The sequence below is a fragment of the Euprymna scolopes genome, chromosome 3 (genome assembly GCF_053919585.1).
Source record: "Euprymna scolopes isolate OS-2025 chromosome 3, ASM5391958v1, whole genome shotgun sequence".
Lineage (NCBI taxonomy): Eukaryota > Metazoa > Mollusca > Cephalopoda > Sepiida > Sepiolidae > Euprymna > Euprymna scolopes.
In genome coordinates this window covers 56,971,399-56,987,958 of record NC_136484.1, presented here as the reverse complement: position 1 = coordinate 56,987,958, position 16,560 = coordinate 56,971,399, and the positions used below count along the sequence as shown (strand labels likewise).

The window sequence follows — 16,560 nt, the reverse complement described above, 5'->3', positions numbered from 1 at the left end:
TGGTATATTCCAACCTCAGATATGTCAGTCAAAAGTTAGATAATTAAATAAAAATAATCTATGCCCCCCTCCTGTAAAACATTCACAACAAAAACTCGTTTGATTACAACCGCTGACAATCATTTTATTCCCCCTCTTCATGCATAAAACTAAACGAAACTTCCATGAGTACACGTTCTTTTCTAGAACAACCAGTTTTTGGAACAAATACCACGGGACTTTTTCCCAACTGACTACAACCTTATCGTTTTTAAGTCCAATGTGAACAGATTTTTGTTAAGCCGTTTTCTTCAAATACGTAATCTGATTCTGACAAACTTCCACCATCATTGCAAATGATTGCCTGACACTCATTAATCCTTATCCTCGAGTGGCCTTTGGGAGCCTTGATAAGTGGTGAATCTTTAGTAAAAAGAATAAACTAGAAAAGAAACGCGATCCATATGCGCAATTATATTAACGCACACTTTAAAATCAACAAGAAAAACGAAATAAAAATTTATCCATTCTGGCTTGGGCGCTAAAATCTGTCTTCTTTAAAAAAAAACAAAAAAAAAAAAAAGAAAGAAAGATGCCCAAATCGAAACATTTCAATCTAATTTAATATTTATTAGTTGTAATTGCTTAAGATGTACTTTTGGAATTTCTTAAGCATATTCAAACTGTATTCATTTCTTGTATCCTTATTACATTTTCTTATAATAAATATCTATTAATAATGGAGATATGGTATATGTCTGTCTAAAGTCGAGGCTATACTATTCCAAACTATATATAGTTGTATGAACTGTGGTTTATATTTTTTGTTACATTTTATATATCCGACCCAAACATAGACGACATTGTTGAAGTGATCATTATTTTTTTTAAATTGTTTTGAATGCATTCTTATTGTTTAGCTTTATTTTAATCTTATAGGGGGAAATAATAGTTGTTGCCACATCTGGATTGGTACGTCTACCACCAGTAACTTACTCTTAGACAAGACCCCAAAAAGAGTTTCAAAGCTAAGAGGTCCTTCACTATCGGCCACGCTCCAACCTCTGACCCATCGCTGCTATGCTGCATCTCTGTGCCTGTTTAACAAGTAGTTTGATGGAATGTGCTTTGGAGAACTCGTAGCATTTGTGCACCTCGTCGAAATACATACACTCGACTAATCAGACAAGTGTAAAAAAGATTTCCACTCTTTCATTGTTGAGGTACCTGGATGCCGGGAAGCTTTCAACTCTAATAGTTTCTTCCTTTCAAACTGCTAGTCTTTGGGATTTCCTGCCTATTTTCTGCTTTCCTGACATGCAGAATTTAAATGAAATGTAACGGACACCTTGCTGCTCAATCCCTCACAGTCTCCTGTTCAAAATGGCAATATGTCTTGTTTGGGGTGGAAATAAGTAAAAACAATATTGTGATGTTGTTAAATAACAACCAACATTCCAATCCATGATCTGATTATTCTGATTAAGTTCATAAAATAACTTTTATTTGTTAATTAAGTTGGAAATTTTATACTGACTTTTAACGACTTAAGTGTTCCAGTTTTTCACATTTTCTATATGAAAATAAAGAAAATGATTATTCAGAATTTCGCGCTGTGATATTATTATTATTATACACCGTGACAATTTTGATAAAAATGAAATGCTAAGACATTGTAGAATGAATAGCAGTAGTAGTTGTGACCCAACTGGTCCCATGTACGTCTAGTGATATTAATAAAGCGAATTTTTCAAATAACATGTAATTTGTGAATTCATTTTTTTTTTTTTTGCAAACTGTTATCCTCATCTTCATAGCTGCTGTTGTTTCATCACGTTCCGGCCAACTCATCCTCTGACCTTCTTCAGGTGGCTAACTGCGACGGGATAGGAATGCTGAGTCTTGTGATTGTATCCCCAGTAATTACTGCCTTCCATAGTTGTTGTTTTCTCACCACGTTTTGGCCAACTAATCCTCTGGCTTACTTTGGATAGGATTGAAACCACTATCTTCAGACACTGCTTACCTGGAGCAGTACAGACTTAATGCCTTTACTCACTGAGAAAAATTATATATATATAACATTCTGTAAGTTACACGATTTAGTTAATCCGTGTTTTTGTTAAGCAACATTTGGCATGTTGACTACAGTGGCACCGTATAATATCCCGTTATTATTTGGACTTTCAGTTTGGTGATCCAAGCCCCTTTATCATATCTAACAATTACCTCGGCGACATATACTCAATGTGAAAATGAATCTGATCCGGAACCTAATCAAGATAAATTCGAAGTGTTATGAGGAAGTTAAACAATTTAGTGATGTTCTTCGATGCTATATTAAATAAAGCAGATGCAGGGTAGTTGAAATATGTTAATGTTATTTATTAATATTGACAGCAATGATTGTGCTAACCAATATCTGGAAAGATAAACCCATTTCACATCGCACAAAGAAACGACTCCTGCAAGCTTTGGTATGTTGCTATTGAGAATATAGCAACATACGGAGCAGAATGTTGTGTTCTGAAGAAAGTTGACAAGACGAACAAATTGCTGCTTTTGAATTGTGGTGTTACCGTAGACTTCTTCGTATAAGCTGGGTAAACAAACGTAGAGACGAATAGGTTCTGGAGAAGATTGGATCATGCGAAGACTGCCGGACAACATCAATGACAGGAAATTGCAATTTTTCGGACATGTGACCAGAACAGACGGCCTAACAAAAGATATGCCCTTTTATACAACCCCTGGCAAAAGAGGACGTGGAAGACAAAAACGAGAATATCAGACAAAATGAACGACATTGTGGGCATTAGCGCGGTTGAGTTGCTTAGAATGGGGCAGCGGAGTCAAAGGCGATGATTCTTGAAGAGTGCCACAGTTGATCAGTAATGACCTTTCTGTCAAAGAAAGATATTTATAACTTTTTTTTTAGGTCGTATCAAACCTTTCGGTATCTGGTGTTACCAGATTAAGCTGCATGAAGATATCGGCTCTTTAACCTAAAATGACCCAGATATTGATGTTAATGATTTTTTCTTTTCCTTTGCAAAATTCAATCATGTACTACAAGTAAAAAAAATCCTCTGCAAAACAACGAAACTGAACACTATAAATAAATATTTGAAAACATAAAAAACTTGAAGCATAAAACTTTTCCAAAATTATTGGATTCGGCATTAAATTACTTTAAAAGGGTTGATATGCCGTAAATTAAACCAACCCAACCTTTCGTTGATTATGATAAGCTAAAATTGTAAATTCGTTCCTATTCAGTTATTTTTTCAGTATTGCACTCAAATTAGTCAAAAATAGTTCCTGGTAGGGCCTCTCGATGCCATACTAGTGGGTAATTGTTATGGCTTTACCTTATGTGCCACAAAAAAAAAAAAAATTTCTTGTCTTTTTCTCTCTTATTTTCCCTCTCTGTCCTGCTACAACCAAGTCTACCGACCTGCTTCACAAACTCCAAAACCTCAATCATGACAAATCTCCAAAAAAGAAACACAAATAAACCTAGAACCCCATCCACCAACGTAGACCCCTACTACCAAGTCTCTTTCTCCAACATCAGAGGTCTACGTTCTAACCTTCCAGAGGTTGAAACACAATTACAGGAGATGAAACCGAACATATTCGTTCTAAGTGAAACTGGCATAGCGCCAACCACTTCTCTAGACGAATTCATAATTAAAGGATACTCCAACTTAACATCTAAATCTGACCCCCAAGATCGTCATGGGCATGGAATATGTGCCTACATCAAAGATGGCTTTCCATGTGGTCGGGATATCTCCAGAGAAGACCCTAATTTACCTTATATGTGCTTCAGGGTTGCACTAGCTTACACCACTGCATTTATATTTGCCCTCTATCGCCCCCACAACTGTGGGGTTACTATCTTTAAGAGCATATCCGAGAAAATTGACCACATCCTGTCTGCTCATCCTTCGGCTAACATTCACATTTGCGGTGACTTCAATGTCCATAATGTGGAATGGCTGACCCACTCAAATAAAACCGATGACGAGGGGAGGTTTTGTCATGATTTTGCCACTGCCTATGACCTCATTCAGATTGTTCACGAACCCACCCGTGTGCCCGATACACCTGGTCAATATGCAAGCCTTCTAAACTTTTTCCTTACAACTTCCCCTGAGCTGTGTTCATGTTCCGTTCTATCTCCTCTGGGATTCTCTGACCACTCTGTTGCAGCAGTTAAGATAAAAATGAAATGTAACAAGTCTTCAGACGTACCTCTCCACCGTACTGTATATCGATACTCTATGGCTGACTGGGATAGCTTCCATACATTCATATCTGACCTACCTCTGCATTCCATGTTTAAAAAGGATGTGTCCTCTATAGTATCAGACCTGACCGAATAGTTAATTGTAGGCATAGACCGATTCATACCATCTAAAAAATTCCAGCAAAAACCTAACAGCCAGCCATGGTTCTCCCCAGAATGTGCTGCTGCCATCGTGCACAGAAATCACTTTTTCCATAGCTACCAACGTAATAGATGTACTGAGACTAAAGCTGCTTTCAGGACTGCCAGCAACCACTGTAAAAGAGTAATAAAACATGCAAGAGAGCTATATGCTCAGTCTGTTAAATCCAAAGTAGTTGAACAGTGGCTTGGTTCCCACCAGTTCTGGCAAATAGCAAACAGGATCTTGAACACAAGCGTGCGTTCTATCCCAACTATCATCAATGGACCTGAGGTCATCTCGTCAGCATCAGACAAGGCCAGACTATTTGCCAAGAACTTTGCAGCTAATCCTACCCTATGCGACAATGACCATCAACTCCCTGTATTTCCTCCTATAACAGACAACACGCTATGCAACATACAAATATCTGTGCGTGAGGTCGGCAAGCTAATCAAGAACCTTGATTCCAGTAAAGCAACTGGCCCTGATGGCATTCCAATTATAGTGCTGAAAAAGCTCCAACCAGAACTTGCCCCCATACTTACAAAACTGTTTAAGCGTTGCCTTAAGGAGAAGTGCTTTCCAACACACTGGAAAACCTCATCAGTATGCTCTGTATTTAAGAACTCAGGTGAAAAGTCATCTCCCTCTCAGTACAAACCAATAAGTCTCCTGTGTGTCATGAGTAAGTTGTTGGAATCCTTCTTAAATAAAGAAGTAGTCAACCACCTCAACAGAAACAACCTTCTTAGTGACAAAAAATATGGTTTCTACTCTGCAAGATCGACAGTAGATATGCTAACGGTCATATCACATAGGATTAGTGAATCTCTTGACAAAGATTTCCTTTCCAGGGCAATTGCTCTTGACATATCGAAGGCCTTCGATAAGGTGTGTCATAAGGGCCTACTTCACAAGATTTCCAGCTACGGTATTACTGGAAATGTTTTCTCAATCATTAAATCATTTCTCTCTGATAGGTTCATAAGAGTAGTGGTTGATGGGCAGAAAGAAGAGGCCCACAGTATGAATGTTGGAGTCCCCCAGCGGTCCATCCTGGGCCCAACTCTCTTCCTGATCTACATCAATGATCTCCCTAAGCACATACTTTAATCATTCGTTGACATCTATGCTGATGACACGACCATCTATGGCAACACATCAAAGGTTGTAAATGACAAAGTTCTCTCTGATTCTCTCTCCTCTGATCTTGAGCACGTGGTACAATGGGGAAAGAGGTGGATGGTCACTTTTAATGCATCCAAAACCAAGCTTCTATCTTTACATCATCAACGCTATGATCCCCATCTGGCATCAATTGAAATGGATGGCTCTCGACTTGGGGAGGCTTAATGTTTTGACAAGCCTCTGGGTTTGACCTTTACTCCTGATCTGAAATGGAACACATACATCAAATCTGTTGCCAGGGACGCTGGGAAAATGGTGGGATCCTTCTACCGCTCCAGAAGATATCTCACTACTAATGCAATTCTCTCTTTATAAAAGCCAAGTACGTCCAAGGATGGAGTACTGCTGCCACATCTGGGCAGGAGCTGCTAAAAACAGCCTATCCTGCCTTGACAGAGTACAAAATAGACTTCGTGGTTTAGTGGGGGATGCCGTTTTCTCTTCCCTGCAATCTCTCTCCAACAGATGAGACGTTGCGAGCCTATCTTTGTTTTATCGTTATTTCCATGGCAGGTGCCCGTCTGAACTCCAATCCCTCGTCCCCCCTCGCCAATCTTTCACGAGAAACACCCGTCTGGCTGAAACTACTGTCAATAATTTTCCCCACTCTTTATCTGTGCCTAAATCCAAACGTAGATTCCATGAGTAAAGCTTCTTTCTTAGAAGTGCACGCCAGTGGAACTCTCTGCCGCTTGCCTGTTTCCCACCTGACTACAACTTGGACGTCTTCAAGTCCAACATAAACAAACTCCTGACAAATCGCCCCCTTAAGTAAGACACTCTATCAAAACTTACAATACTAATGATTTCTACAATACTATCTCATTGATTACTGTACACGCAATAACCCTTATCCCTGAGTGGCCTTCGGGCCTTGATAAGTGGTGACCCCCATGTAAAAGAAAAAAAAAACCCATTATTACACATTTGAAACAATGTTAAATAATCATGTTTTTTTTTTCTGGTAGCAATGTTACGTTGTCGTACCAAATCAACGTATGTTATGTAGTAAGGTGGTGTTTGAGTGTGTATTCGTGTCACTAAATGTCTATGGGGTTCTTCACTATCTGAACCATTTGTAACAGTCTATTTACGGCCCATGATTAGTCTCAGTGTTCTTATGAGCGTGCGTGTCAGACATCTATTGACGACATACCTTTTCAACTGCATTGTTTGCTCACTATCTTTTCGTCTATCTGAGAATTTCATCTGTTCTTGGGGGAGCTGGAACCTGTTAGACGAATACGTTTCAAAAGACGATGATTTGTTTTCTATAAGATTTTGTTCACTTCCCAGATGTCGATACGCAGAAGAATGGGAAGTGAGTATGTCTGGCCTCTGGGTTTCTCAATCTCAATTTTGAGACACGTCAGCTCCTTCCTAGGGGTGGATGGAAGACGATCCATTAACCCATCCGCTCTGTTGGCATCGAATTCCAACTACACGACGACATGTACAACAAACCGTAACACGTAACAAACGACACGTTAACTTCCGATCTCGTTCAGACCTTCCAGTGCAAACTTGACCAGTTCATAGTTTGACAAGGTCTGACATGTTTTGATAACCTTATCAAAACATAGTTTACATCTCTTGTTTACTTCCATTTAGATAGATAGATATACAGCTACACAGATAAATAGATCGATCGATCAATCGATAGATAGATAGATAGATAGATAGGCCGATAATTAGATAAACTGCTAGATAGACAAATAACAGATAATTTATTTTTCTGCTTGTCAACTATATAACAGCAATCCACTTTTGAAATGTAATCAAACTTATCGCACACTAATCAGAACTGCATATTAAACTCATATAGGATAAATAATAAATGGTTGATGTGCATTCCAAAGGATTAGACTTGCTCAATGTCTCGGCGGAAGGAGGGGAAGTGTCGACGTATTTCTTTGTGTCTGTCTAGAGGATATCCAACTGCCTTACAATTCTCCGAAAGACTCCGGATGAAGTTCCTAAAAGGTCTGATCGAAATTAATATACACAGGAATCTTATTGGCAATGGTGCGACCAAACAACCTTGCTAGGGCTGCTTTCAGATGGAAGATGTGTCAATTTTTATGACTGTCATATTTAGTCTTCGCTACTTAATTAGAGACCATGCAAAAGAAAAAAAAATAAAGAAAAATAATAAAAAACGTCAAATAGAATACAATCTTGTTAGCGGAAATAATTAAATTTTCTTGGTTTCTTTTACCGCAAAATGCAGTACGTTCTAATCGAAAACATTTTGTAAATTTACGTAATTTTCCCGATACAGAGATGCGTGGACACATGTAAAAACTTGAAAAGAAAAAAAGAAGAAGAAAAGAACACAATAGAATAAAATAAAATATGTATATATATGTATATATATATATTTGAACAAAAAATATATAATGTGAATTCACAAAGGTTGTGCAGTCAGTACGCTCTATTTTACATGACAAATATATTTACATAAATATGGCAATTTTTCTTGTTTGTTGCGTGGCCATCATTTCGGTTATTTTCTTACTTTCCTAAAGGGAAGTAACTCAGAATTTTCCATTATTAAGAGTACATTAAGGATTAAAAAAACGATTAAAACAGAAAAACTAAATCATTAAACAGCCTTAAAAGTTAAAACGCAAGTACTATAAATCTTTAATAAACTGAGATCTATGGTTGCCAAAGTAACCTTTTAAAAACATAGTTCTACAAACTTTGAAATGAGTTCTTTTATACAACAGAGGCACATAAGTATTTTTTTCGAAAATAAATGATAATACTTGACAGTGTCTCTAAGCTTTAATTAAATTCGGAAAATAAATTTTAATTGGCGTTTTAAAAGGTATCTCCTATTTCAAAATAGCACGATGACAATCATTTATGAATCTATTTAAACATATCAAAATGGCTGACATTGTGTTTATTATACCGTGAAATTTCGAAAGTCGAAAGAAAATTTGAAGCCTGACTCTTGATTTAAAGTGAAAGTAATTTCGTTTTTTTTATCAAGGAGTCACCACTTATCAAGGCCTAAATGCCACTCGAAGATGAGGGTTAATGAGTGTACGATAGTCACCGAGACAACAGCGTAGAGGTCGATAGTGGTGGTAATCAGGTAGAATGTGATTATTTAAGAGTAAGGTCCAACAAGTATTTGTTTACATTAAACTTGATAATGTCCATGGGTTCGACAGGGGAGTAGTTTTAGGAAAGAAGCTTTGTTTATGGAATTTGCGTTTAGATTTAGGCACAGACAGAGAGTGGGGGAAATTTACTGATAGTTGTTGTAGCTAGACGAGGGCATTTTGTGAAAGTTTGCCGGGGAGGGGGGGACCATCGATTGAAGCTCATGCTATGAAAATAACGATAGAGCAGAGATAGGCTCGCAACGTCTATTATGTAGGAAAGAGTTTGTAGGAAAGAGAAACCGATTTGGAACATTGTCAAGGCAGGATAGGATGCATCGAGCAGCTTCTCCTCACATGTGGTAACAGTACTCTATTTTATGACGTATTTGGCTTTTGTACGGATAGAGGATTGCGGCGACAGTGAGATACCTTTTGGAACGGTAGAATTATGCAACCATTTTTCCAGTTACCTTGGAAACAGATTTAATGTAAGCCTTCTATTTCAAATCAGGAGTGAAGGTCAGTCTCAGAAGTTTGTCGAATCAGAGTACTTCTTTAAAACAATTGGAATCAAGTAAGAACCAGAGCGTTGGTAGTGAAAAGATAGAAGCTTGGTTTTGGATGCGCTAAAATTAACCAGACACCTTTTGTCCCATTGCACCACATGCTGAAGGTTGGAGGAGAGTGAGATCTTGGTCGTTGTTAGTCTTTGAAGTGTTTCCATAGATGGTAGTGTCGTATGTGTATATATCGACGAATTAACTTAGAGTGTGATTTGGGAGATCATTGATTAAGATAAGGAAGAGAGTTGGGCTCCGGATGGATCGTTAGGGCAAGCCAGTGTCGACATTTTGAGCTTCGGACTTTTGCACATCGAGGACTAATTTTACAAATGTATCGGTGAGAAAAGATTCGATGGTTGAGAAGATATTTCCAGATATTCCATAGCCAAACTATCAAGTGGCAAACCCTATCAAGTGCCTTTGATATGTTAAGAGCTACAGTATTGTGTTTTGTGCTCGTAAACAAAGTGCAGCTATTAATTTTATCACAAAATCATATCGTACAAAAATGGCCATGGAAAGATTTTTAAAATAAAATGTTTAAAATAACTGGGAAGATAACGAAGGAAACCAAAATGAGTATACAAAATTTACTGAAGTGTGAAACACAAAATCCAACTCGCCGCCATTACGGAAAAATCTAGTTCATTAAAAATGAACTCGGTGTGTTATCTTTAAAGGTAAGGAAAACAACCAACCGAGAAGATTAAAACCTCAGTGACTTTTAATATTATTTTCAATTTAAAGAGCCATATAGAATCAATTACGATTAACTGTTATCTTGTTAAAATATATTATCGTTATTTTTCATGTTTTGCGTTCAGCATGGTCATGGCTTAAAATAAACTCAAATGTTAAACCTTAAATAGCTGCAGTTTTATTGGCAGTGACATACCCTTTAAAGTGAAGTGCACACATAGTTCCTTGAATGCAAGTTTTTATTCTGATTAGTTGAAGAATATAATGACAGAAATGAGAGCAACAGTCCGAAACATGTAAATAATGGAAATACAATTTAAGGTTTAAATGATCGTCGTCACCCTGAAGTATACATCAACTCTCGAAAAGGAGTCGAGAAAACATCTTAATCCTCCCCACCCAGAAATAAATGGAGCTAAAAGAGTATACAACATATTATTTATTTGGTACGATATAACAATACATTATTCATATTCTATTTACATGCAATATAAATGCTTTATTGATAATGTACTATCGCTTTTCTGTATGGTTTTATGTAATTGCGTAAAATTACATTCATTACTCTAATTATTATGTATTCCTTATTTATAAGTACTTTTGATAGAATGTGTAATAGAAAATATTGTCTTCTTACCTTAAAACATGATATCACGATTTTGCTTATAAAGCTTAATTTAACTTATATGTGTGTGTGTGTGTGTGTGTGTGTGTGTGTGTGCTTACAAACGTAGATGATTATTAAAGTACTTAAATATTAGAGAGTTCTAAGTCAAGGGAGATAATCTCCAACAAGAGAGGTAACTTATGACATTGTTTATTACACTATGTTTTTATGAAACTAGTGTAAGCTTAATAAAGCATTGTACACTATATCGTGCTCTCATGTTTTTGTTAAAGATTGTTTCTTTTTCTTTTTTACTTTTGTCTGGTTACTTATTTCTTTGTGCGTTAGGTTGATGCAATTCACTGGATCGACCAGTCTTTCATAAAAACATCGTCTGGCGTTTTTTGGCAATGAACGAGACTGATCGTGTTTTGGGAGTTTTCATATAAACCATGTGCGAGTTTTTCTTACGGCTGCCACTGTTGCTTGATTCTTGGCTACTATTGATCATTTTTGGAGAGTACGACTGAACCAGAGTCTTTTCGCTTGTTGTGTGTGTCATATGCTTTACAGATGACGCATTCATGTCTAGTATCGGCATCGAGCCGGATCTGTGATATCGACGGGGTGGAAGCTGGGGAGGAAGTGGTAAACTCGAAGTGATTCTTTTTTTCATATCTTCGTTATCAGAACTTCTTGAGTTCGATCCTGTGCTTTGGCTACTGGATTTTTCTGAACTCTTGGTGGTGCCGGAAGAGATTCGTAAAGCTTCTTTTTTGTCGATGAGTTCTTCTATTTCTTTGTCTTCGGAATTTTTTTGGAGTTTGGAAATTTGTTTTTTAGAATCTTCACTGCTGGACATATTTTGATTAACATCCAAATTGATTTTAGTCAAATCAGCCGGAATGTAGTTGTCGTAAGTGTTGGGTAGCTCCCCGGCTTCCAGGCTTTTCAATCTTTGTTGAAAGTCGTCGATCGGCTCGTAGGCCGGTTCCTCCCAGTAACTCTCTTCGTCGGAATCGTACGAGAAACGAGATTTCGGAGCCACGCCGCCATCGCGGACGTACGTGTACAGATCGTCAATTTCATTCATTAGCTTTTCCTCTCTCTTCTTCGAAATGGGCCGACTGCTCGCCTCGTGTTTTGTCGAGACTGAAAAGACATTGCGCGCCATTTTGTTACTCCGGTTCTTCACGACAATATCCGGTATGCTGATTAGTAAGTGTATCGTGTTGTTATAATTAGTTATCATCCGGTTGCAACGATGGAGTATACTTTTATAGTTGTCCCTTTCCGTCATGCTCTTGAAGTTGGCGGCCGGACACACAGTCAAAGGAGCATTGAGCGGTATGGGGATCATACGCAGTTGGTCCTTCTCAAAAGGACACACGAACGCCGTCTCGTCTACGTACACCCAGTCCAGGCGGATGTATCCAGTGAAGCGGTTGCTGTCGACACGCGGCCAGACACCTTGGACTAATTTCACGGTCAGCGGCATTCGATATTTTTTTACGATGTCGTTGATCTGCTGTACACCCGTGATGTTCTCAGGCGTAGCAATTGAGGAAAATATGCCCTTTTTGTCGAACGGCAAATAAACATTTTCTCCCTTGTTGGTTATACAGCGTAAAAGCTTCACTTTGGCTGTGCTGGGTGGGAAGCTGGTGGTGATGACGCCTGATAATCGTAACTGCTCGCCTTTCGGGATCATCTGCAATAAATAAACAAATAAATAAATGAATAAGTGAAGAAATAAAATTAAACTTAAAAAATATGATGTTTGATAATAATCCACCCAATAGTTTTTACATCTTTTCACTCAATACGAGACGCATTTTTATTTGGACGTAAAGGGCTACTTTCTGGGATCATGTTTAACAGATGATTTTGGGGAGTTGAGTAGCGAGATTTCTGTTCACATTACATTTACACTTTTACATGTTAGTACAGTCAGGGAAATAGGAAACAGGGAGAAGAAGCATTATAATTGGGGTTTATCTAAGAACCCTAATAATTTGCAACAAAGAATATATAAATGAAGAATTTGATTACATAGAACGGAACGCACCTTTAAAAATTTACAATACCCTCTATATTCTTACTAAACGCAAAAAGAAAGGCTCTAAAATTTACTGTAACCGCAATCAATACAATCCCGAAAAAATCAAACGCATAAGAGAAAATTAATCCTACCCACTAACAATAATAACAACGCCATCTACAAAAACCTAAACAAAATCGGCATCCAAATATCACAAAAATCTCTGGACAGTCAGAGATCTACCCCGTAAATCTGTATCTAACACTAAAACTGAGATCAAAGCCGGAGTATATTTCATACTCTGCCTTGATTCTGGCAAAATATACATAGAAGAAACGCAATGCAATCTTGAAAAGAGAATGTATGAAAACAAAAGAGATGTGAAAAATAATAATACACTTAATGCCATTTTCTGTCACATTATGGAGGATGATCACCATTTTTACTTTAATAATGCGACGCTCCTAAAACACATACACAATAAATCAACACGTCGTCTAATTGAATCTGCTCACATTTCCCAATCTACTAATATAATTAAGACAAAAGAAAAGGCTTCTTCTATATTTCTCCCTATCTTTTGAAAATCATTATTAACGATATATATATATATATATATATATATATATATATATATATATATATATATATATATATATAAACTATCATAAACTGTATATATGTATATAAATGTTTAATTTACATAAAACCTCGTCCCTATTAGTATACGTAGCCCCAAAATTCGACCCTCTCGTCATTGATCATCCGTCTTGAGAAAGCCAGCATAAGACGGGCGAAATGTCGAGCCTCTATGCCACTCCGCCTCCATCTTAATTTCATATCTTCAGATTTTATCTATTTTATACCCGGCCCTGTCGGTGGGGCATTAGAATACGCCGACTGCCCCCTCCCCTGCAGAGGGTAAAAGTCCCTCAATGGGGGTCCTGGATATGACCTTAAACTATATCCAGTGGTAAGGCTCCAGCTTGTGGGCTTTGGGGAGTGTGGAGCCACCATTTAATTACCATTGCTCCCAGGTCCACTCTGACCCGGAGTGGTAGTACCTGTAAGGGTCCCAACTATGGGTTAAATAGAAACCGACTTGAAAACAACAAATATATTCTATTAAAAAATCTTTGGATTCGGCATTAAATAACCCGAAAAGGGTTGATATGCCGTAAAACAACCAACCAACCAACCATACAATCAACTATTTTATACCTATATATATATATATATATATATATATATATATATATATATATATATATATATATATATATATATATACAAAATAGTTTTAAAACTAACAAAAACAATAGAAATAAACAAATAAATAAATTAAATAAACATGAATATACATAAACGATCACACATATATGTATGTATATATATATATATGTATATATATATGTGCATATATGTATGTACATATATATATATATTTATATATAAACTAACATAAAGAAAACACTAACCTAGTTTTAAAACAGATCACGAAACTAAATAGAGCACACACAAAGGAACAGGTCAACCAGAGGTCAAATAGGCCTTTGTCCGATAAATGCATGCTCATTGGCTGATAGGAAGGGCGCGGTGGATACTAGAAAGCTGATTGGCTGAGTGTATTATTATTTGTCACATCTCTTTTGTATTCATGTAACCTATTATTATGATTACGTTGCGTTTCTTCTATGTTAGGTTTCGATCCTGGCTTGAGGTAGTTGCTTGTCTAGTTGTACCGATGAGCTGTGAAACAGCGAAATAGTACTGTATGTGGATATATACACACACACACATATATATATACATATATATATATATATATATATATATATATATATATATATATATATATATGAGAATGTGTGTGTGAGGACACGTCTCAACCTATATACTCAACGAATTTTTGATCTACAGACTTGAAATTTGATATATTGTGGAAAACATGTGAAAAACGTTTTAATCGGTTTTTCTCCGACAAAAAAACAAAAAAGCCGCTAAGGAAACAAAATTGAGAAAATTATTACTTGGATATTTATCTGTTTGTCAACTGTTTTACGCGGTTTGTAAACACTTTTTAAAGATTGAGGCAAGCTGGTCTAATGGATATCATACTTGGCTCACTGTATTAAGATTTTGGTTTCGAGTATTTTTTTTTACTTACAAGTGTATTTTTTACTTACTTGCAAGTGAACTGTTTAGAAAAAAAAATAATACTCGCATGCACACGTCTCAGCTTCTTTCCGTGTTTTTTACTTCATTTTTTTAAGTAATTTAACGTTACGTTTAATACCGGGCAACGTCAGATATATATATATATATATATATATATATATATATATATATATATATATATATATATATATGTGTGTGTGTGTGTGTGTGTGTGTGTGTGTGTGTGTGTGTGTGTGTGTGTGTTTATATGCATACATATGTATGTGTCTGATTACATATATATATATATATATATATATATATATATATATATATATATATATATATAGTCATTTGTAGTATTCCGAATTTTACTGGGTTTATATAATTCATTAATCTTTCATATAGCAATAAATTTTAAGCCAAAAAGAGATGACTTAAACTGTAACCTGTGGTTTTTGTTTGAACAATATATATATATATATATATATATATATATATATATATATATATATATATATATATATATATATTAGTGTATTCAGGCAAACATTATCAAGAACAACAGAGATACCTTGCTTAATGGTTCTTTTTTTCATTTTTTCGATCTTTCGTAAGATTTTTTCACTTCAAGATGGAAGGTATTTACAAATGTTCCATGGTTCACACGAGTGCTTTCGATTCTTTCTTGAATCATCATCAGGTGGAGATAAAATATTAAAAATAGAAGTGAAATATATAGTTACGAATGATAAAAAGTGTCAATGAAAAGTCGATTAAAATATACATTTACGAGTGATAAATAATCGACTTTTCATTGACTCTTTTTATCATTAAATTAAAGGCTTTGAGCATGGACTTCTTGAAAATAATCCAACTTCGTTTAATCTTCGTGAGATCGTTTGTCGGGAAATCTTGTGTCCAGTTTCGGATGTAAAATCCCGGGATATCGAAGCCGCAGTTTTAAAGCGATCAGAACGAGATGATCGAGTGATTTTTCTATCCTCCCTTTTAGTTGTTATTCGGGGTCGGCCCGATTTTTTCTTTTCAGTCAATGGTAAACCTTTTTTTCTATTTTCAATAATCCGAAAAACAACGCTTTTAGACCTTTTCAATATTTTAGCAATCTCCCCAATGGACTTTTTTTTTCATCGTAATGGTCACAAATAAGCTGTTTTTCTTGTACAGATAGCCTTTTTCGAATATTCGGAGTCGACATTTTGTTATTGTTAATAAAATTGTTAACGTTTGTATTAATTTTCTGCGTTACTAAACTTTTGGACGCCTGTAGTTTAATTAAATTTATTTATATGTAAAAAACTGATATGTATTTAAAAAACAATATGTTTTATTTAACTACTATTATTTAACATTGGAAAATTCACCCAAAATTTTTTTTTCCTTTTTTATAGATAAAGTTAGAAGCCATTCAAAAAATACATGTGGGAAGAAAAAAATGGGAAAAGGTTCATTTTACTGATGAATCTAAATTTAATCTTTTCAGATCAGACAAAAGACCACATGTCAGAAGTAAATATGGAAAAAGACTGTCCCATAAGTGCGTTAAAAGTACAGTAAAATTTGGAGGCGGCAGTATAATGGTATGGGGCATGTTCTATCTTGAAGTAAAAGATGCCATAGTGTGATTGAAAACAAGGGGCTTTTCACTAAATACTGAAAGGATTCTTTATTTTTTCATAATCAATTTCCCTCGTTCCTTAACTTTTGGACGCCTGTAATTTAATTAAATTTATTTATATGTAAAAAA

The 16,560-nt window shown here is 36.0% G+C and overlaps 1 protein-coding gene across 1 annotated transcript in view; it reads right to left on the bottom strand.

Annotated features, from left to right (window-relative positions):
- Positions 1–10,413: 10,413 nt before the first annotated feature.
- Positions 10,414–16,560, bottom strand: part of LOC145255595 (uncharacterized) — a 111,423-nt gene continuing 105,276 nt past the window's right edge. The window contains exon 2 of the mRNA XM_080114081.1: positions 10,414–12,305. Within this exon, the coding sequence (XP_079970207.1) occupies positions 10,974–12,305 (1,332 nt within the window). The 3' untranslated portion in view covers positions 10,414–10,973. The remainder of the gene's footprint in view (positions 12,306–16,560) is intronic.